This window comes from Erpetoichthys calabaricus, chromosome 9 (assembly GCF_900747795.2).
Source record: "Erpetoichthys calabaricus chromosome 9, fErpCal1.3, whole genome shotgun sequence".
Classification (NCBI taxonomy): Eukaryota; Metazoa; Chordata; class Cladistia; order Polypteriformes; family Polypteridae; genus Erpetoichthys; species Erpetoichthys calabaricus.
Genome location: NC_041402.2, coordinates 100,841,383 through 100,863,465, shown reverse-complemented (window position 1 = coordinate 100,863,465; position 22,083 = coordinate 100,841,383). Strand labels below are relative to the sequence as shown.

At 36.6% G+C, this 22,083-nt stretch overlaps 1 protein-coding gene and 1 non-coding gene across 2 annotated transcripts in view; both read right to left on the bottom strand.

The window, feature by feature from the left end:
- The window catches only part of chd4b (chromodomain helicase DNA binding protein 4b), a 69,622-nt gene that overhangs the window by 13,760 nt on the left and 33,779 nt on the right, over positions 1 to 22,083 (bottom strand). Inside the window, 20 exon segments of the mRNA XM_028810042.2 lie at positions 462 to 565; positions 4,403 to 4,571; positions 4,740 to 4,884; positions 5,403 to 5,536; positions 6,379 to 6,467; positions 7,758 to 7,847; positions 8,421 to 8,601; positions 8,766 to 8,938; positions 10,582 to 10,816; positions 10,966 to 11,090; positions 11,544 to 11,661; positions 11,736 to 11,867; positions 13,331 to 13,472; positions 13,551 to 13,724; positions 15,591 to 15,712; positions 18,339 to 18,476; positions 18,592 to 18,774; positions 18,776 to 18,793; positions 18,935 to 19,126; positions 19,246 to 19,345. Of these exon segments, the coding sequence (XP_028665875.1) occupies positions 462 to 565; positions 4,403 to 4,571; positions 4,740 to 4,884; positions 5,403 to 5,536; positions 6,379 to 6,467; positions 7,758 to 7,847; positions 8,421 to 8,601; positions 8,766 to 8,938; positions 10,582 to 10,816; positions 10,966 to 11,090; positions 11,544 to 11,661; positions 11,736 to 11,867; positions 13,331 to 13,472; positions 13,551 to 13,724; positions 15,591 to 15,712; positions 18,339 to 18,476; positions 18,592 to 18,774; positions 18,776 to 18,793; positions 18,935 to 19,126; positions 19,246 to 19,345 (2,764 nt within the window).
- LOC114658316 (small Cajal body-specific RNA 11) lies at positions 5,011 to 5,142 on the bottom strand. Its single transcript, XR_003717363.1, has one exon. It is a non-coding gene; the product is annotated as a small Cajal body-specific RNA 11 (non-coding RNA).

The window sequence follows — 22,083 nt, the reverse complement described above, 5'->3', positions numbered from 1 at the left end:
CTGATGATCCAACCCAAAATATCTTTTACAATCTACAGCAAGCTACTTTCTTGGTTTAGTAAAGATCCAGACACTGTGAAATCAGTAAAATGATTTATAGCCTGCAACAGAATCACATGAAATATCTGAAAATGTTTTCCGTTTGTGCATTAATGTGGTCATGAAAAACATTGCTAAATAAAATGATAAGAGGGAGAACCTGAAAAGTTTCTGGGAATTTGTTGGTCAGCCTTACCAGTACCATCTGTGGCCAATCAGTATTATATTACACTACCTCACCCATTGTGCTCACCTCTAGATTCAGTTCGTAGTTTAAATGCACCTCAAGAGATTAAGTAGACCTCTCACAAAGATTGTGCAACTGTCGAGAAAGCTGTGCTCCTGTCACACATATGTACAGTACTTTAAACACTTACTAAATGGAACAACACTCAAGGCAATTAAGTAATGTTAAAACTTACCTCTGTCTCTGAAGGCTTGGGCTCTTTGTTCTCCAGTTCACCTTCCTTTTCATTTTCTTTGCCAGCAGAAGACGTTACCGTATCTTCAACTCTTACAGATTCTTCTACAAAAAATAAAATATTTTACATTGGTAACCCGGGGGGAATAATTTTTTCCTAAAACTCCTTACCAACACCAAGTACTTCAGTAAAGAGTATAGAATAAAGTTGAGTCTCAATACAAGTACTTTAATTAAAGGAAGTGATGCTAGGTTTTTAAACAGAAGGTTACAATGTCCTATTCAAAGTGAATCAAAGAATATCAATACTATGATTTATGGAATGAATTCTAAATCACTGCAATTACTGAAGCTTGCATTCCTGCACTAAGATTACAGAAGCTTGCCTATAGTTATTCATTTATATTTTTCTTTTATTTTATTGGCTTACGTAGATACACTGCCTGGCCAAAAAAAAAAGTCGCCACCTGGATTTAACTAAGCAAATAGGTACGAGCCTCCTATTGGATAATTACTGCATGGGCGATTATCTTTCAGCTGGCAACAAGTTATTTAACCCCAACTGGTGCAATGAGTTGCTTCTCATTTCTTAAACAACCATGTCAAAAGACACATCTCGTGGTCGTGGAAAAGATGTTTGTCCATTTGAGAAGGGTCAAATCATTGGCATGCATCAAGCAGAGAAAACATCTAAGGAGATTGCAGAAACTACTAAAATTGGGTTAAGAACTGTCCAACGCATTATTAAAAACTGGAAGGATAGTGGGGACCCATTGTCTTCGAGGAAGAAATGTGGCCGGAAAAAAATCCTGAATGATCGTGATCGGCGATCACTTAAACGTTTGGTGAAATCAAACCTTAGAAAAACAACAGTAGAACTCAGGTCTATGTTTAATAGTGAAAGTAAGAGCATTTCCACACGCACAATGCGAAGGGAATTTAAGGGATTGGGACTGAACAGCTGTGTAGCCATAAGAAAACCACTAATCAGTGAGGCAAACCAGAAAAAAAGGCTTCAATTTGCTGGCAAGCATAAAGATTGGACTCTGGAGCAATGGAAGGTCATGTGGTCTGAGGAGTCCAGATTTACCCTGTTCCAGAGTGATGGGCGCATCAGGATAAGAAGAGAGGCAGATGAAGTGATGCATTCATTTTTCATCAAGATCTTGCATGATGGGTGCAACACTGGATGGAGCTAAATCTTGTGACATTGCAGAAGCTTATCGAAACAATGCCACAGCGAATGCATGCCGTAATCAAAGCTAAAGGCGGTCCAACGAAATATTAAGAGAGTGTGTGACTTTTTTTGGTGGCGACTTTTTTTTTGGCCAGGCAGTGTATGACATGCTTGTTGTATGTTACTATATTGTTCTGTGGCTTTCTCAAACGGTTTTTACTTCCATTAGCTTATTCAGTCACAAAGGTGCATCTCTTTGGAATTTGATATATTTTGTACTTGTTTATATTTTTTAAATTAAGAAATCGGATGACACACCACCATTTTGTTTGTCTCATAGAGAGTTTGAATACTCTATGTTCATGTGCTATTCTGGATTAAGATTATAAAAAAAGGCTTCCCAGATGGAAACTTCATGTCCTTCACAAATGAGGCACCCCATGGGGACATTTGTGGTAAATTTGAATTATCCAAATTAGTCAAGCTGTAAGGCAACAATTACCTCTCATTTTATTTTTTCCTATAAAACAATGAACTCACCCAGAAATGGCATAATGTGGTAGTTTTGTATTAGAGGCAAGATGATTCAAGCTTAAAAAGCAAGCTAAACGCATCACTGTCAATCAAGTAATTTTTCAGCCGATCAAGTGGCAAATTCAGAGGAAACCAAGATGCCAATTGTAAATTCACATGAACAGAATCAAATAGGACTCATTTTTAGGGTGTTTAAACATCTACTCCAAGTAATAAAACTGAGCATTTCTTTCAGTGCCTGCCTGTAAATTATGAGCACAGATCTCTTAGTTTTAGCTCCAGTGTGAACACAGTCTAACTAACTTCTATTTTGCAGCTCATGTCCGATTTTTCTGGTTGACTGTTCAAATTAAATTTTGCCAGCAACCCAAATATAACATGTGTACAGGTTATCTAGCTCGTGGGTTTCAACAGTAGAAGGAAATAAAAACTATTTATATGCTTATCCTTCATGAGGCAAGATCATGAAACTCCACAAATGAATTTTGGGTTCAGTTTTTTTCTCCCTTTTCTAAATAACATGATGTTAAGATAAAAACACTAATGCCTGCAAACATACAATTCTGAAAAAGATTTTATTGTTAGGCTGTACCTTAGTGATGTGGCTGTATGGTTATTACTATGTATGCCGGGGAGGGGCTAGGGGGATTAATGTCAGGGTGAGGGTTTGTGAATATGAGTGAAATATTTATGTATTAAGATGGCAGTAGACAGCCACATAACAAAAAAGAGATTATGCCCCAGAGCCAGGCATGTGACCATCATCCACCTTGATCGACAATGCAGAGATATGGCGAAGAGTGATGCAAAAAAACAAAAAAAAAAAAAGTGTTCAGATGCAAGTTGCACCTGTCTGTTTCAGATTTAGTACTACATCCAATATATAAAAAGAATAAAAATACTGCAGAGGTAATCCAGAGGTTTTGGATTCTTTTCTGCCTTAATATGTACCCTATATCTGTTCCATACATTTAGTAATTTGTGAACGACTGAGCTGCTGGTGAATAGATGATAGTTTGACTAGAGCAAAGCATACAAAAAAAAATTTAGAACAATATTCCTTTACATTACTAACCAAGCAGGTTTAAGACTTGTGGACTTCTGCCAAATTTCAACGGCTTACTTTACCAGTATTTACAGCCAAATAATAGCACTGAAAGTTAGGTGGTGCCATACTGCCTTTTGCTTCAGCTTTTGTGCAATTGTTTTAAATCACAATGTTAGAGAAGAGTCAAACTTTGCAAAGAAGGACTTGTTGATGTATATAGAGACGATTACACTTTTTAAAGCATTACCTGTGAGATATTGGGACAACTTGCCTATTAACTAACCAGATAAGCTTTACAGGCCGGATAGAGTGGTCTTCTATTATGCCCTTATGATAGGTCTTTCAACTAATAAAATTATTTATTTATATCCACAATTTTGTCACCAATCTGCTGCAGTTTTGTTTTTCTTTTTTCCCCTGAAGACAGCCACTTTCTAAATTTCTACACCACTTGAATGTGGCATTTGTAAGTACTTGACTCCACTGAGAAAGTTGTACAACAACTGATTTCAGGCTGAGAGAAGTAATAATTAGGGCTTTTTAGGAAACTAACGAAAAAAATAAAAAGCTAGGTATTTAGACAGGCTAAATAAAGAGCAGGTTAAAATTATGACAAATTTCTAACACGGAAACACTGGATGGCCAGTTATAACTAAAAAACAAAGTCATTTAAATACAAATAATGTACATAACCTACACAAGTGCTGAAAACATTTTCTCAACAAATCTATTGAGCAATATCAAGTGCTTCATTTTCTTAGGGAAAATGAAAATATAACCAGTGCAACAACTCAAAAAAGAAAACAATGAAAATAAACAAATGTAGGCAAACACATAGAATTGCAATACATCATGATTAATCAAACAAACTAGTAACACTACCTATAAAATAAAGTAATATTCATGCCTGTAAAGACGATGTTCAAACTCTAATATTGCCCATTCTTTTTAGATTATCCTGCATACGAAGATGTTGCTACAACCTCTGGAGAAAGTATATTGCAACACTGACATTTTTTTTTTTTAACCCACTAGTCAGAGAGTGGTCGAGCCAATGTGAATTACAGGTCGTGCTCTGCAATAAAGCTATATGTTTTACATACAAATGCACTTAATCTACTTCATGAAATTCAGTACTTTCATCAAACCTTTAGGAGTTAACTGCAATTACCAACAGAATTACCTGTGCTGGATGTAGTGGTGGCCGGAGTATTTGGTTGAGTATCTCCAGGGGTACTGGATGTTGGAGTTTTAGGGACAGGAGATTCTGATCTGGCTGCCTTCTTGTTCTCTTCAGCCTCCATTAATTCAGGCATACTCCATTGGCCATTGACATGCTCAAATTCCTGGACCTGTAAAATTGGTTAAACAAATAAAAACCAAAACACAACTCAATTGCCAAGCTGCTAAGTGCCAAGTTTGCATATTAATTTAAAGGATTGAAAAATACCTACAACCAGTGAGATGCACATGCAAGATTATAAAATATTTTTGAAACAAGAGCTGGATTATAACAATACCTTCTTGCGTATAAGAGACATAACTCCAATCCTGGTTAATACATGCTGCCTAGACAAGCCTTCACGAGGAACTCCATCTGCAAAGGTTTCTGCACCATCGGCACCTGGCTCACATAAGTGTCTCATGAAGAGAGAGACATATGCCCTATAAAAATATTCATAACACCTCAAGGTAACTATATATTTTGTCACAAATACGCAGTTTATGAAACTTGTTTCTGATAACATCAAAAACTATTTTTTCCCTTTCATTTTGGGTCATACAGTTTGTTTTGTACTGTCGTGCCTTTAAGACAATGTCCAATCTCTTGGGACACATCTCCTATAAGTGACAGTATTTCTCTTTGTCTTCCCTAGCAGCACCATGCAATAATAGCAAGGGCTCAGATAAAGAGTAAGACAAATTACACCTAAAAATACAAAAGTATATAGGTAGGTATGTGGGTGTTAGATGCACACTAAATTACGTCATTTATTAAAACATTAAAGCAATCCTTCAAAACTACGAAGTAAACAAGAAACTTTTAGAACAAAATAAGCAACACATATCTATAAACAATAAACATTTAACAATTAACTGAAAACAGAGCCATCACTCAAGACTACTTTGTTGGCACTTTGGGCAGGTATCAGCTAAAGGGTAAGAAAAGGTTCCAATCTCACTTGAACTCCTTTTCAGATTTTCCTCGCAGATCTCGGACCAACCACTGGGTTGTGAAAGCATCTTGAGGTGGCATTCCATAGCGCATAATTGCATTCAAGAAGGCCTTACGTTGTCGGGCATTGAAACCAAGGACCTATGTAAAAATATTTAGGAAATACACTTAAGATATCATTGCTCAATGTTAAGCTGTGTATGAACTGAAATAAAACAGCAGCATATTTGCCTGAATATAATTATTATACATAAAAAGCCAACTAGTAAACCCCTGAACTACCAGAGAATTAATCACCCAAGGTTACCAATGATTTTCATTACAATATTTGTTTATAAAGTATAAAAGCCTTGGTAAAGGGGGGGGGGAGGGGAAAAAAAAAACACACAAAATGAGGACAAATTAAAATCCAGGGATTTAGAATTTGCAAAAACAAACCGATATTTGCATTTTCCAATCCACTTTTAACTAGTCTATGATCCATTTCATTATGGGCGACAAAATTGTGCGATTCTGGTCCAAATTTGGATCTTTGCATGTTGTGGGGTACTGGAAGGCACTGCTACACCCTAGTCTTTCTGGAAGCATAAAAAGCTGTTCTTAAAATTAGCTCTCTGCAAGTGCAATTCTGTGTTTTTAAAAAAAAAAAAAAAACAAAAAAAAACAACACACTTTCTTACAGCTTAATGACATCAGACCAGGAACATGGGTTATGACTGGATATATTAGTTCACAAAATAATTTGCTAAGGGGAATAAGCTCCTACATTCATTAATAAAATTAATACATTATTAATATAAAAAATATGGCTGGTATTAGTACACATTCTTTATTAAATTCACACTCAAAACCATCATCATCCCAAATTGCAATCTGGCTCTCATTCTGAGCTTAAATACACATATTACATGGTCAACAATCTCTGCAAGGTGAACGAACAACAGAATAAAGAATACTAAACCCCATTAATAAATCCACTTTACCTCAATGTTTCCTCCAACTCTTGCCAGAAGAGGTGGTAAGGGTTTGTCCTTATCATTCCGCAGACCCTTCCTACTTGGTCTTCGAGAATCTAGCAAAAGAAGCAAATTAACTTAAGTAATCATCGGGAGAAAGCCAGTTTGACTCTTTGGACTCTTGCCCCCATTTTTCATAGTAAATAATTACCCGGTTTAAAAAAAAAAACCACTACTGCTATAAAAGACCATTTGTTCCTTTAAAATAGTGTGCTGCATGGGGTCTGTACATCTCTCTGCCTGCAAGAACAATCAAATTTGGGTAGTGCAAGCTCCTGACTCATTTGAAAACGTACAACTTTGGACAGGGTCGATTAGAAGGGCAGGGTTCTATGAAAAAAGCATATTTCAGCTCTCAAAAGCTACCAGTCATTCTTTCCTATGTCTTGTGGATCATAAGAGAAGGCAACTAAGCTTCAAGATCTGCCTTTGCTTGTTGTCACCTATGGGATCACCAACAGGAAATCAAAATGATTGACCTTTTTCTCCAATCAGATCTCTAAATTGTCCTGGTTCTGCCCTTTCAAACAAGGTACAGTGGGTCTTAATGGGTGACTTGGCTGTGCTTACAAAATTCCACTGAAACAGAGAAATGAACATCTTCACACGTTTGCAGCAACGTTTTGAGAATAATGAGGTCTACAAGAAAAGGGGGCTGGGTAAATGTCCAAGCCAAGAAGCTTTGAACATTATAATGTATAATGAAAGTAATCGATATGAAGTACACCCATTTGAGTCTTGTATGTAGGACTCTCTCGGTTAGTGTTTCTTCAAGCACAAGAATAAAGCAAATGGTGGGTACATGTTTTCACCACATTATATATAGTCTCTCTCTCTCATAAATATATATATATTTATACACATACACACACTAGAATGATTAAGATGAACCAGCGTAATTCCTACCACTTACAGAAGCTACTTTGTTAAGTGATCAGAAATGCTTCCTAGGATTGCAGGGAAAATGTAGAAAGTGCAGATGAGATAACAGCAGCAACAGTACAATTAACCAATTGTCAAATTAACAGTACAAACTGGCACTGCAGATTGTATCACAATTTTTTTTTATCTTATGTCTAAGTTTAGCTCCAGAAGACTTTCTAGAAATAAAAACAGAATGACTTAGAGTACACAGCAAGAGTGAAGAGTGAATAAGCACAATGAAGCACACCACAGCACAGAATATACTTTTTTTCTAATCTATGCCCACCAATAGAAAGAGGAAGAGCAAATGAAGATTAGCAAAACTTGGAAATAGTATTGTAATACCATATTAGTTTTATTACACTAAACTATTCTCCTTAATATTTTTCCTGCAGCACACATACATAACAAACAAATCTTACTTTCTTGGCGCTCATCAAAATCTTCATCTCCTTCCTCTGATGCTACAGAGTAATCGGACTGGTTGTCAGATTGGTCATCCTGCCAGTCTGCTATTAAATGGATTAGAAAAAAGGAATGTCAATATAGAGAGTTAAGTGCATAAAGGATATAGCCAAAAGTTTATGCAAGATACCGTTCAAATACGTATACATACTCGCAAACAACTCTTGACCCAACAAAACCAGCAAAGCATTTCTCCAATATCCTAATGTTCGGGTTCACAACTAGATTTAAAATCATCCTCTTAAAACATCATCAGAGCCATCTTACTAACACTTTTCAAAAGACACTGCGATTTCTGCACTTCTCATTTTAAAAAAAGAAAAAACACTAATCAGTAGAATTATCACATTCTGAATTGATATTTTGAGGCTGCATCACAAAAACAGACTTTCCACTAAAATTATACATATAGATGTATTTACTTATAAAAAATAATATGCTGTGTTTACACACAGCTTAAAAATGGAATTGGTTCCAAGGAAATGGTTGTAAAAACACTACACATTTATGGTTTCAATGTAGCATTAGCAAATAGTCACTGTACCAAACAAAAGTGCACAACACAAACACTAACTTACAATGAAAGCACAGCATTAAACAGTTTATGGTACTCCACTCACCACGATCCTCTTGTGAGCCATCATTGTAGTTGACTTGCTTGCGAATACGCTTTCCCTTTCCAAGGTTCCTGGCTAAGTCTTCCTGCTGTTGCTCATAGTGGTGACGCAACAGTTTCTCCCAGTAATCAGGATCTACACTTTCTTCCTGTTTGATTATCTCCCGTTGCACCTCCTCTTCTTCCTAAAAGAAACAAACACATATTGTTAAAACAAACACTTGCCCATACTCCAAAATCAAAACTTACTTGCCAAACAAATGATTGATGTTTCACTATTATTTTTTATTTATTTATTTTATACTGGGACCGGAAAATATCTGAAATGGGCAAGAAAACAAGGACTCACCGCCTCTTCCTCATCTTTGACTACATATTGCGCCACTTTGAAGGAGCTCAAATATTCATTCATGCTCTGTATTTCTGTGTCATCTGTTGCATCCTGATTCCTGTCTAGCAGTCGCTCAATTGCTTTATCATCATAATGGATAACACTGCTGTCTTCACCTTCCTTATTCTCACCTGGAGGACAAGGTAGCAATTAATTTGGGAAAAGGAAAAAATATTAATAACCTTTTATTTCTGCACTTAAATAGTCATTTGAAATACATACACATTTAAAATTTACACTGGTATAAGTAAACATGAGACAGAGAGAGAGAGAGAGAGAGAGAGAGAGAGAGGAGGAAAAAAAAGAAAAGACTTCCAGAGTCTAATTAGTGCCTATTTGTGAGTGGGTATTTCTCTGAACTTCCAAGTAAAGCAGCAAAATCTTCCAATTACCTATTTAAAAAAAAATTCTCATTGACATTAGGTCTGGTGAATTTTCAAGAAATCTGTTTCAATCACCAACTTTTTCTTTGACAGAGGGAAAAAAAAGTATGCTCCAGGAGCTGACCTGGAAAATTGAATCTTAGAACTTGTCTAAACAGAGACCAAAAGCATCCTGGAGAAATTATATGCCAACTTTGCTGTTCTGCCAGTTGTATTGCTTTGGCAAATTGGGAGACAAAGCATGTAAACATGAATAATATACAAAAAAAAACATCTCAGCTCTGGTGTCTAAGAGTGCAGTGAGTGTATAATTAATGGTCAGCCGTGATAACACACACCGCAGAGTATGCGTCAATGAGAGTTCAGTGAGATGTTCAGATACTTTGGCCAACTCATCAACATGCACTGCAGTCAAAGGGGAAGGAGGGAATGAACACTAAAAGGTGCAGTGGGACTTCAAGTGTCCCTGAGGGCTAGGGATGCACCTGCCAACAGTGCTGGATCTATTGTGACCAAAAATGTGACCCAAGCTGTGAAGCAGTAGTGCTAACCAGTGTGCCTCAATGACCAAATACAGTATAAATACAGAATGATTTTATACTATATTCAAGGCATGGCATGTTTCGATTTTCAATTACACATTAATATTCACTTTCTTTAAACTAGGTGTCTCCAACCTTCCTAGCACAATACCTGTGTTAACGTATCACTCACACGTACCACTAGTCCATTACCTTTAAATGCCAATACATAATCCAATATTACAGAAAGTTTCATTCACTTGCATTGGGTTATATTTACTTTTAACACGTGCAATAAGCACTCTGCACATTCAACCCACAATTATATATGTAGTATGGGTCTTTTTAGGAGGTAGTTTATTCTAATCAGAGGCTTGCTCTCTTTTAGATCAGATGAGAGTACCATTGCTCTTTGCAGTTCAAAATCACCACCCCTACTTTGAGTGTCACTTCCACAAGGCACTGGATTAGTTTATAAATGTGATTGTCACTGAGCTGTTTAATTGCTCCTAAATAGTTTTAAGCAAAATTCACTCATGGTTATGTCCAGATGTATATACTCTCTTATACACCTGGCTCTGTGAGACTATGCATAGCCAATTATTTTATAATTAATTTTATAACTAATTCTAAAATAAATTTTAACAAAGGGCAATTTGGAGAATCCCAATTATTTGGAGGGGGTGGTGAAAGATATAATTAGCAGCTAAATAAACTAAATTTTCACTAATGGTTTCACCATATGTGTCATTTTAGTACCAACCTCATAATGGATACCTACAATGTAAAGAAAGTCACTTCAAACAGACAAGAAAACTACATTATTTCAAAAGTCATTAAAACTATTAAAATTTATCATATGAAACTTGCCTTCCCCAGTGTCATCTTTAAATAGCTCCTCTGTGCCAAATTTTAGAATGTCATCCAACTCTTGTTTAGACATGGATCCAGTCTTGGAACCAAGGCCAGGCCGTACAACCAGATGTGTCAACATCATCTTTTTCTTTGCCACCTGGGTGATGCGTTCCTCCACAGAGGCTTTTGTCACAAAACGATAGATCATCACTTTTCTATTCTGTCCAATTCGGTGTGCACGGCTAAATGCCTTGAAATAAAATTTAACCAATTATAAATTGATCCAGAACATAGATTTATATAGGCAACATACTTTAATCACAATGTCTATTCATTGTACAATTAAATGGTATTTCAATTTGAAATACATCTTGGCTCCTAACCTAGCCATGGTTATACCTGTATATCATTGTGAGGGTTCCAGTCAGAGTCATAGATGATCACAGTGTCTGCTGTTGCAAGATTGATGCCAAGACCTCCAGCACGAGTAGACAACAAAAAGCAAAACTGTGGGGCTCCTGGAGCTATTAAATAAAAATAACCAATAAATCCAAACAATATTTTCTCAGTCAAACAGTTAACTAAAAACTCATCCACCTATTTTTAAAACCATCACAGCACAGTGCACTCACAAAATCAAAGTTCTACCAGGTATACTAAATTTAACGTTGATTTCTTTTAAATACAAGAGGAAAACAGTGCATCCAATAAAACCCTTGGTGGATATGGAGAGACACAACATAAAATGTCAACAATGGGGTATGAATCAAACACTAGTGCTGTTGCCTCATAGCTCCAGTGACTGTGCTATAGTGCTGCTACAAACTGAAGTTTATAACATTTTGAAAAAAGATGTGAAAAATATACCTGTCCAGTTTTATTCACATCTCACATAAGCAAGTATCAACTTAAGTTCACTATTTCGAGGTACCTAAAAATTTCCAAGATATTGGTACTGTTTTGTGTTTCAGACTTACCATTGAATCGGTCAATCGCCTCCTGTCGCATTCCCCCTGTAATACCACCATCAATACGTTCATACTTGTAACCTTCATGCTCCAAGAAGTCTTCTAACAAGTCCAACATCTTGGTCATCTAAAACAAAGATGTTAAATTTTAGTTTCAATGTAGAATAAAAGCACTACTGCCAATTTATTTTATATCTGTACCTGTGAAAATATGAGAACTCTGTGTCCACCTTCTTTCAGCTTTCTCAACATTTTCTGAAGAAGAAATAATTTTCCTGCAGCCTTTGTAAGTGCATTGCCATCAAACATGCCATTAGGCATCTTTGGTGCTTCCTGCAATGGCATAAAGAAAAAAGAAAGTGAAGAATGAACATTCAAAATACATGCACAAGACAGTTTTACTCGGTTGAAGAAACAAATCATCATGATCAGGGACAAGTCGCACAAGAGAAGACAGATCGTGCAAAGCTGCATTTACTTACTTACTTCTTGGGATGTCACAATATCAGAATTTTAGTATTCAATACCAATACCAGTGAAATTTCACAATATTCAATACTGTGGCAAAAACGGAAATCCCATTCAATATTTTTTTAAAAAGGTACCTCAATTATTAAAGTGAACAATATGCTGACTTTCTGAAATAAAATTATTAAATATAGATACTAATACATTTACATATTTGGCCAACATATTTACTAGTAGGTGAAGTGACCCACTCATGGTCACACACCATCAGTAGCAGGATTGGAACTCGCAACATCTGGGGGTGATGTCGAAAGACTGTACCACTACACTACACTTCCTGTGAAAAACTACACTGCCACAATTTATAAAGCTTTAAAATAATGGAATACCCATACCCAGATTGTTGGCTATCTACTTAAATAAACTAGAACTGGAATACAAAGCTGTGTTTTAATTATGTGTGATGGGTATGGAAATCCTACAGTGTAACAACAAATCAGGAAAATTTTATATAGTCTTGTGGGGATTTCAGCATAGGGTTTATAAAGTAGGATAACATGTACAGTACTACCTAATTACTTACTATGTGCACATTCCAAATTTATTCTGACATTCTTTCCAGTAACTGAAAAAGACAACTTACTGAACATCCATCCATCCATCCATTTTCCAACCCGCTGAATCCAAACACAGGGTCACGGGGGTCTGCTGGAGCCAATCCCAGCCAACACACAGCACAAGGCAGGGAACCAATCCTGGGCAGGGTGCCAACCCACCGCAGGACACACACACAAACACACCCACACACCAAGCACACACTAGGGCCAATTTAGAATCGCCAATCCACCTAACCTGCATGTCTTTGGACTGTGGGAGGAAACCGGAGCGCCCGGAGGAAACCCACGCAGACACGGGGAGAACATGCAAACTCCACGCAGGGAGGACCCAGGAAGCGAACCCAGGTCCCCAGATCTCCCAACTGCGAGGCAGCAGCGCTACCCACTGCACCACCGTGCCGCCTTACTGAACATTAAAATGTAAATATCATTATATCCATACTTTAACATTAGTGAATTCTAAGATAATTCACGATATTTTAAACAGATATCCTGAAAAAAAATCCATAGCCTCTGTTCCTTTCTCAGGTCGATCTAGGACTTGATTAAAGGAACCAAACACTTTTGCTTGGTACTGTATCTATCCCTGACCAAAACATCTTACTAGTTGCTATTAGCAGGCCAGACATGTCAATATTTACTTGAACATAAAGATCCCTTATTAAAATCATCTGTTCTACACAACGGTATAGCATCATTATCAAAACTCACCATTGCAGCAACTGGAAACAGGTAAGGGTGATTACAGCATTTCTTTAAGTCCATCACCACATTTAATAAAGAAACTTGATTTCCTCCGCCTCTAGTATTGAGGGCCTCAAAATTTCTTGTCAGAATAAATTTGTAGTATTTCCTGAAACAAAAACGAAGATACTTTTATCAAAATTCGACAATGATAACATATTGATACTGTACTGAAGAAAAATCTCACTTCTGCATAGGGCTAAGTTCCACGCGTACGATAAGTTCCGTCTTTGAAGGCATATTCTTGAACACATCAGCCTTCAACCTTCTCAGCATGTGTGGGCCTAGCATGTCATGCAGCTTTTTGATCTGATCCTCCTTTGCAATGTCTGCAAACTCTTCTAAAAAGCCTTCCAAGTTACTGTGAAAAAGGAGTTTAAAAAAAAAAAAAAAAAAAAAAAAAAACAACTTTCTTTATAAAAGGTAACAAATTCAAAAGGAGCAATATGTAAAACACAGAAACAGACCTGAACTCAGATTTATAAAACTTGCATGTGCCCAAAAAGAGGCTTGAAGTGTACATACGGAACTTTCCAAGCAAAAGTTGGTACTGTATTTATAAAAGAAATATGACAGAAGAATGTGCGTATACAGTACTTATGGTAGCTCTGACCTATTTGTAAGCAGCATTTTAAAGAAGCTGGGAAATGCAGTTGATCAAGTAGAGAAATGCAGCTAACCAAGCAAAATTACGACTCACATATAATAATTCATATCACAAACCCCTGTTATAATGTGCATTGACTTGACCAACATATGAATCCTCAAAAGTTATGCATATGATGTATAGACTCAATTGTAGAACACTTTTAAGGGGGGACAAAGTTGCAGATTTGCACCAAAAATTTTTTTGGGGATTTTCGTCAAGTTTGTATCGGCTACCTGTTGTCACTTCTAAAGAGTAGAAGCCAAGGAGCAGTAAAAACCAAGAATGGATCCACTCACTACATACAGAAAAGCTCTAAATCTCATGCCCTACAGCCTGTTCATAGTTTAATGGTTTAACAAAACATGGATTGTTTCACTGCTTACGAAGGAAATAAGCTTTTAGGGACTGGTTGGATTATTTTACCCGTGACAATGACTTGCTTAGGAGCAGATTTAAACTTTCAAGAGACCTTCACTTGAACTATGTGCCCATGCATTAGAAAGAAAGACCTCTTGAAATCTGGCTAAACCTGTTCACATACAGGTTTTCAAAATGGCTGGCTTTCTGGCAACAGGCACCTAACAGAGGGAAATGGTAGACAGGTGAGGAATATCTCAGCAAAGCCTCATCTCCATCATGCCTGCTGTGCTCGAAGCCATAAACAATTGACAAGATGCTACATTCAGTTTCTGCATTCTCTAGTTGCACATGCCAACATAGTAAGGAAATCTGCAGCACTGTTTGGCTTTCCGAATATAAATGTGGCAAATGAAAGCATTAATATTGCAAAAGTGTACCTAGTGAGAATGCTACAGTTTTTAATACATTAACTCACAAGTCGCCTCTGATGCCAATAGGAGGCTGGCAAAAGGTCTTGGCTTGGATAGCTGTGTCAACCCAAGAATCTTTTGTACTGAAGCAAACTAGCATTGATCAGATGTCTTACTGAAGTTGCTGTACATGATCCCTGGGTTGTTGGTGAAGTAACTGGCTGAAAACGTTGTTTCACATGGCCTATAACTAATTTCATATAGCCTATTCTATTCACTGTAGCAGCAATCATGTCAATACATGTGCCAGGTAATAGTGGCTACCCAACCAGACACTGGCCTCTTACTCCTTTGGGTTATGTGGGTCTGGAAAAGGCTTAATATTTCAATATATAATGCTGTGAGTGGCATAGAACTCATTAAATGCAATTGGCAGCACCTGGATGTGTCAGGTGGGAGGCTGCTCTACCAGCCAATGAACATTTGTAGCATCATAATTACACATGTACGAGGTTTATTAGCATAGTCCATGTATGGTTGCTCCAAGGTGACACTAGCGCAATTTGATGCACGTTTAGGTAAGCACGTTTACAATGTGATTATGATTTCGAAAAGTAAATTGATAAAAAACCTTTGTACTGCAGGTTTTATAAATCAGACTTTTTGGGCATATGCATTTTCCTGTTTTTATGGCATGCTCACATTTTCATGCAGGAATCAACACCACGTTTTATTAAGACTGCAGGTGCCAAAATATATTTTAACGATAATAATAATATTTATTATTGTTATTAATAATAACACTTACTTGAATCTCTCAGGAGTCAAGAAATTAAGCAGATGAAATAGCTCCTCCAGATTATTCTGCAAGGGAGTTCCAGTCAACAGCAACTTGTGTTGCAGAGGATAATTGTTTAACACTCTGAAAAACTGAAATGCATAAACAAGAAAAATGATAATTGTATGGTTTGCACCTAATCTTCATACAGATTCTGTGCTACAGTATGGTACTTACAAAGATGTAAAGAATTGATTAATAATCAGAAATTTTGATTAATTAGTACTGTATATGGATATCAGAATACATCAAATATTCTTGCTAATGTTGCTAGAACATTAATGCAAATACTGGTTGACTTGGCACATATTTAGGCAGAGAAAACCGTGAAAACAGTTTTATTTGAAAGAAAGTATTTTAAAAAGCAAAATTAAAATATTTAAATTTTTTTTAGCAGCAAATGACAAAAAACACGGTATACTACCCACTCATTATGTTAACATCACCCTTCTACATTTTACTGTGTTATTTCAACATCCTCATAACAGAAGGAATCGGGAGCACATGAGAAAAATTATAGAATAAGCCTCCCATCCATACCACTGCAGGAATGTAGGAAGCTTATTTACAAAAAGTAAAATGCTACATGAATATACATCGATCTGGTTGGTTGTCATTTTCTATCAACCGCGAGAATGCAGAACATCAAATACATGTGGAAGTAACATTGTGTACTGCTATAAAGAACATCATCCATCTTACACATTGGGAAGTGTCCTAAAATGTCTCAGTGCACACCTGCGTGATAATAGAGAAAATACATGGTGCCACACACTGTCCCAAGTGCCATGGAGGAAAAGTCCTGTGCTGACTTAGAGAGCATAGTCAGGTTAATGCAAACGTGCTACATGCAGACAAATGAAAAAGTTATCAAGTACATATTTTATTATATTATATATATATATATATATATATATATATATATATATATATATATATATACACACACACACACACACACACACAGTAATCCCTCGCTATATCGCGCTTTGCCTTTCGCGGCTTCACTCTATCGCGGATTTTATATGTAAGCATATTTAAATATATATCGCGGATTTTTTGCTGGTTCGCGGATTTCTGCTGACAATGGGTCTTTTAATTTCTGGTACATGCTTCCTCAGTTGGTTTGCCCAGTTGATTTCATACAAGGGACGCTATTGGCAGAGAAGCTACCCAACTTACTTTTCTCTCTCTCGCGCTGACATTCTCTGATCCTGACGTAGGGGGATTGAGCAGGGGGGCTGTTCACACACCTAGACGATACGGACGCTCGTCTAAAAATGCTGAAAGATTATCTTCACGTTGCTCCCTTCTGTGCAGCTGCTTCGTGAAGCGACATGCTGCACGGTGCTTCGCATACTTAAAAGCACGAAGGGCACGTAATGATTTTTGATTGTTTGTTTTTATCTGTCTCTCTCTCTCTCTTTCTCTGCTCCTGACGGAGGGGGTGTGAGCTGCCGCCTTCAACAGCTTTGTGCCTCGGTGCTTCGCATACTTAAAAGCCAAACAGCCCTATTGATTTGTTTGCTTCTCTCTCTCTGACATTATCTGCTCCTGACGCACACTCCTTTGAAGAGGAAGATACGTTTGCATTCTTTTAATTGTGAGACGGAACTGTCATCTCTGTCTTGTCATGGAGCACAGTTTAAACTTTTGAAAAAGAGACAAATGTTTGTTTGCAGTGTTTGAATAACATTCCTGTCTCTCTACAACTTCCTGTGTTTCTGTGCAAATCTGTGACCCAAGCATGACAATATAAAAATAACCATATAAACATATGGTTTCTACTTTACGGATTTTCACCTTTCGCGGGGGGTTCTGGAACGCAACCCCCGCGATGGAGGAGGGATTACTGTATATATATATATGAAATAAAACAATGAATAAAATTTTAAACTAAGCTATTAAAAACGGATGAATATACATCAAGGGGATACTACAGACCATACCATGCAACAATCTGGTCTCTACAATTAAACTGCAGAGAAGAGCTAAGAAATGCTCAGGGAACTTGGACCTCTTTATCCTGGAGTAGACAAATCGAGCAGTGAACCTGATCTAACTTCTCAAGAAGGCATCAACAAAAGTGGTTCCAGCTAAAAACTTCAGTTAAAGCACTGAACCACATACTATAACATAACTGCAAAGTAGGAAATGGGCGGCAAATTACAGAAAGAAGTCACCGCATCCGATGTACAGATGAGATATTGAAAGAACTTTGCTGGATGGACTAAATTGTGCCTCAAAAGATCAAACAAATCAAAGTTTGTTCCAGGGAACTCAACACTGATAAAGATGTGGTTTGACCTTTCTTTGTGGAAAGAAGCTCAAGAAGGCTAAGAAAGCAAATAATCTATTATGCAAGGTGCTGACAACAAACACACTGCAGCACTGGTTCCCCAGATATTAACTGACAGAGTATCTTTATTCAGCAATGCAAAACTGAGCCAATTATGTGAAATTATCCCAAATGTTGCTGGGTCTTGCTCATGTCCTAGTGCATCCCAGGGTTAACCACAACAACATTAAGAAAAATCTTCTTAAGTGTTCATGTAATCAGTTACTTATCTACTACACGACAAAGAAATAATTACATCAGCATGTTTAACAAAAAATACATAACTCATGATATGAAGTTAAATCTAACTCTGGATTATAGTAATACCACTGATCTTAAATACTTCACATATCAAGTGACAAAATCAAAACCACACATACCTTCGACTGATTGTTTTTAAGTCTGTGGGCTTCATCTACAACAAGGCATGCCCAGTTAATGGATCCCAATACTGCCATGTCAATGGTTATCAGTTCATACGAGGTCAGTAAAACATGAAATTTTACAGCTGCTTCTTTCTGTTGATGCAGAACAATTTACATTTAGTAGAGAAAAAAAAAAAAAAAAAAGAGTTGATGCTGGATTTAAAAGGGCATGCTTTATACTTGCAAGCTAAAAGTTACTTATTTTCACCTTCATTCTTGAGGCTTTCTTTCCTCCCTTAATGGCATTATCTTCAAAAGAAAATTCATTCTCTCTGATAACTGCACGACTATCTTTATCTCCAACGTATGTTACAACATACATGTCTGGTGCCCACATCTCAAACTCACGTTCCCAGTTAATAATGGTGGAAAGAGGTGCACTGACCAAAAAAAGGCCCCTTGGAATGACCCTGCAAAAGAAACACTTTTGATCGGAAATGTTGGCGAGAGGGCAGGGGGAATAACATACACACCCACCATCTACACAAAACATTACCCATTTCTGGCAGAAAATACATTATACAATCTCTCTCTATTGATGGTATACTCACTTCTTTATAGAGTGAATAAAGAAACACTGCTGTCTGAACAGTCTTTCCAAGACCCATTTCATCAGCCAAGATTGTATCAGTGCCTTGTGCCCAAGAAAATCGTAGCCAGTTAAGACCTTCAAGTTGGTATGGATGAAGTGTTCCTCCTGTAGAATCCAAGTAGTCTGGCTGACGCTCAAACTTAATTGTGGGCTATCAAATGGAAAGAAAAGTTTCTAAACTAAAACGCCTAGTTTAGTTTAAATTCAGTGACAGTGAATACTTATTCAAAACATCAAAGAGTATCAAAAATATCAAAATGTTTCACTCACATCAACAACTGGATTTTCAGGAGGCCTATCCAGTTTGCGAACCTTCGTTTTCAACTTCAGCTTTTTAGGAGGTTTCCCATCTTCACCCATCATCAATTCTCTGTAAGGAGACAAATCACGCTTTAATGTATGTGAAACATTAATTTATTAAATCTTTAGACAATTGTCAAGCTATAAATGATTAAATACACATAATACAAATACAAGGACATAACATTCTGCTTAGTATTAAACCTCTAATGATAATGCCATTCTTTCAGTGTTATTGAAGTCTTTCAGTTTATTACATGACATTGGAATTGAAGTAAGTGTTTATCTTCAGCATAAGTTATCCTTTTCAAAAATGACAAGCACAGCCACGTTTATACTTTTTTTTTTTTTTGGTAAATATAATTTAAAATAGGAAAAAAATTGACAAACCCCTTCCAAATTTTCACTATTGGGAGGAAAAACATTGACAAATCCAACAGATTTAGGAGAATACATTGCAAAGACATGGATTCAGCATCAGCATGTTTTTCATTACAACATTTTTCACTCAAAGCACAATGAACTATATACTGTATCTGGAAAAGAAATAAGTAAAAATAAGAAAGTTATTCACACGTCCCACTCTATACTAAACAAGTTCCTGTCCAGAATGAGGCAAAGTAGCACATCACATTCCTTGGCATATTACTAAGCAGTTTCCTGCATGCAGTTCATACATTCACTTCTCCCTGATGTGGCCTTCGTTGGAGTTTCATCCATCACTGCTCCCAGTACAAACACATACATGAGTGAAATGAGCTTGAGTCAGAGGAATCTACAGACACACCACACTCCACAGTGTTTGTGTTTTATTGGCTTGGTGTCCTTTGCCTTGCAGAACTCATTGTGAAGTATATAAAAATTTAGGTTAACAAAAAAATATCAATAAAATGTACAATACTATTCAGGGTTCTCACACTTTTTACCAGCAAAATTCCAAAACTTCTCCACTGACTTTTCCATAGCTTCTAGCCAAATAGTATTATCTGTGACTTAATTTTTGCACTTCATCAATACATTTGCCCTTACAACTGCTACAAAAATAACGTAACAGGTTTGTGGGATTAAGAACATTGCTAGCTAATATCTTTAGGCTCCTGCACTGCAAATCTTCATCTCAACTCTTGAACACATGACTGCACTAAGGGATTAATAATTTGTAAGTATTGGTAACAACCATGAACTAAAACATGAGGAAAGACTTGAACAGTGTAAGGTCAAACATGGTTTAACTTTGGGTAAACAAAACAAGATGGAGGGGACTTCAGCAACTTATTTTAAAAAAGATCTTCATGGACGACCTGATTTAACTCTCCCTTCACTAAATCTATATTCATCGTGAAATGCATTCTGGGGAACAAAGTCCACATGGATCCTAAGTTGATCAACATCTTGCTCACAAATCAAACACTTTCCAGTCAGCTGGGCACATCCATGGATAATTGGACACTATTATTCAGTCCAATCTTTGTTTTGGTGTTGGGCAATTTTTACATAGCTAGTTTTCACTTCTCCACTATTCCAAATACTCATGTGCATATCCATTTGTTTGAGCCGAGTGTTTAAGAGTCTCAAACTGTACAGAATACCCACCTTGTTGTTGCGAGATCTTATAACAGTAATAAATGCAGTCCATGACTTTTCCAAAACTTAATTATCTGATAATTTTTCAAAGCTTTTCCAGGTCTGGAAAATTTTCATTCTCCATTACTTTTCTAGGATTTCCATGACTGTGGGAACCACGTATATTACAATTGTGTGGTGGATGGTGGAATACTAAAGTTATTCATAAAGTTATTGTACCAAAGAACTACTTTGTGGCAAGGAATATTCTTCAGAGCTCACAGTCCATCATCACCCTTCACTCTCCTTTGAAAAATGTCTCCTGAATGGGACTTTTGCTGCATTTATAAAAATTGCACATGTATTTTTGAAAGTAAATGCAAAAACTTCAAACAGAAATCTTTGGACCTTCTATTTTAATAATGCATCACATGTCTGACCCGTCTATAGGCCTACCCACACTATTAATGCAGAGTAAGCAAATATGCATTAGTTTCAGTTAAGAAGCAAAAACAATGCTAATCTTGTGAATTTATGAAAAACTGACCAGTAAAGTCAAATTTCCTGATGAATTAGACCAGAAAAAAGTGATGTTAATAATCTGCAAAAGTATAGACAAATACAAAAATATACTCGGATAACCACATTTAGTTCCAAAAATAGCTACTAAAGCCCTAACTAAGAAGCAAGTGCATCCAGACAAAATGTGCAAATTGTGAAATGCTCGTTTCAATTAATGTACTTTTATCTTTAAGTTAAATTTTTGTGTATGTTGCCAAGTTCTGAGATAAGGTGCTCTATAAAACATCCAGTATACAAAGTTTTGTTAAAATACAGTTAAGCCTGTTCCATTAGAGTCCTTTTAACCAATGTTTAACTTTATAAAACCTTCCTTATGACAGTTTTTTTTCCCCTCTTTGGCTATTCTATTGCTTCTGATGATCAGCAAGCACACTGCAGAAATATTAAATAAATTCGACATACTGCACCAACAGATGTCTGATCCTTGAATATAGTTGTATAAGAAGATGTCCAGACAAAATTACCAAGTAGAAAAGCTACCAAATACATTTGCTAGGTGAATCTTTAATTTTTAAGTTAGAAGGCATCAATTCTTATTCACCTATTATCCACTATTTTAGTGCCACAAACAAGTGCTGAAGATATAAATCTTTATAGAAGTGATGACAAGTTTTGATAGGATTCAACAAAGACGCTACATTTTAACTACTACCAGATATCAAA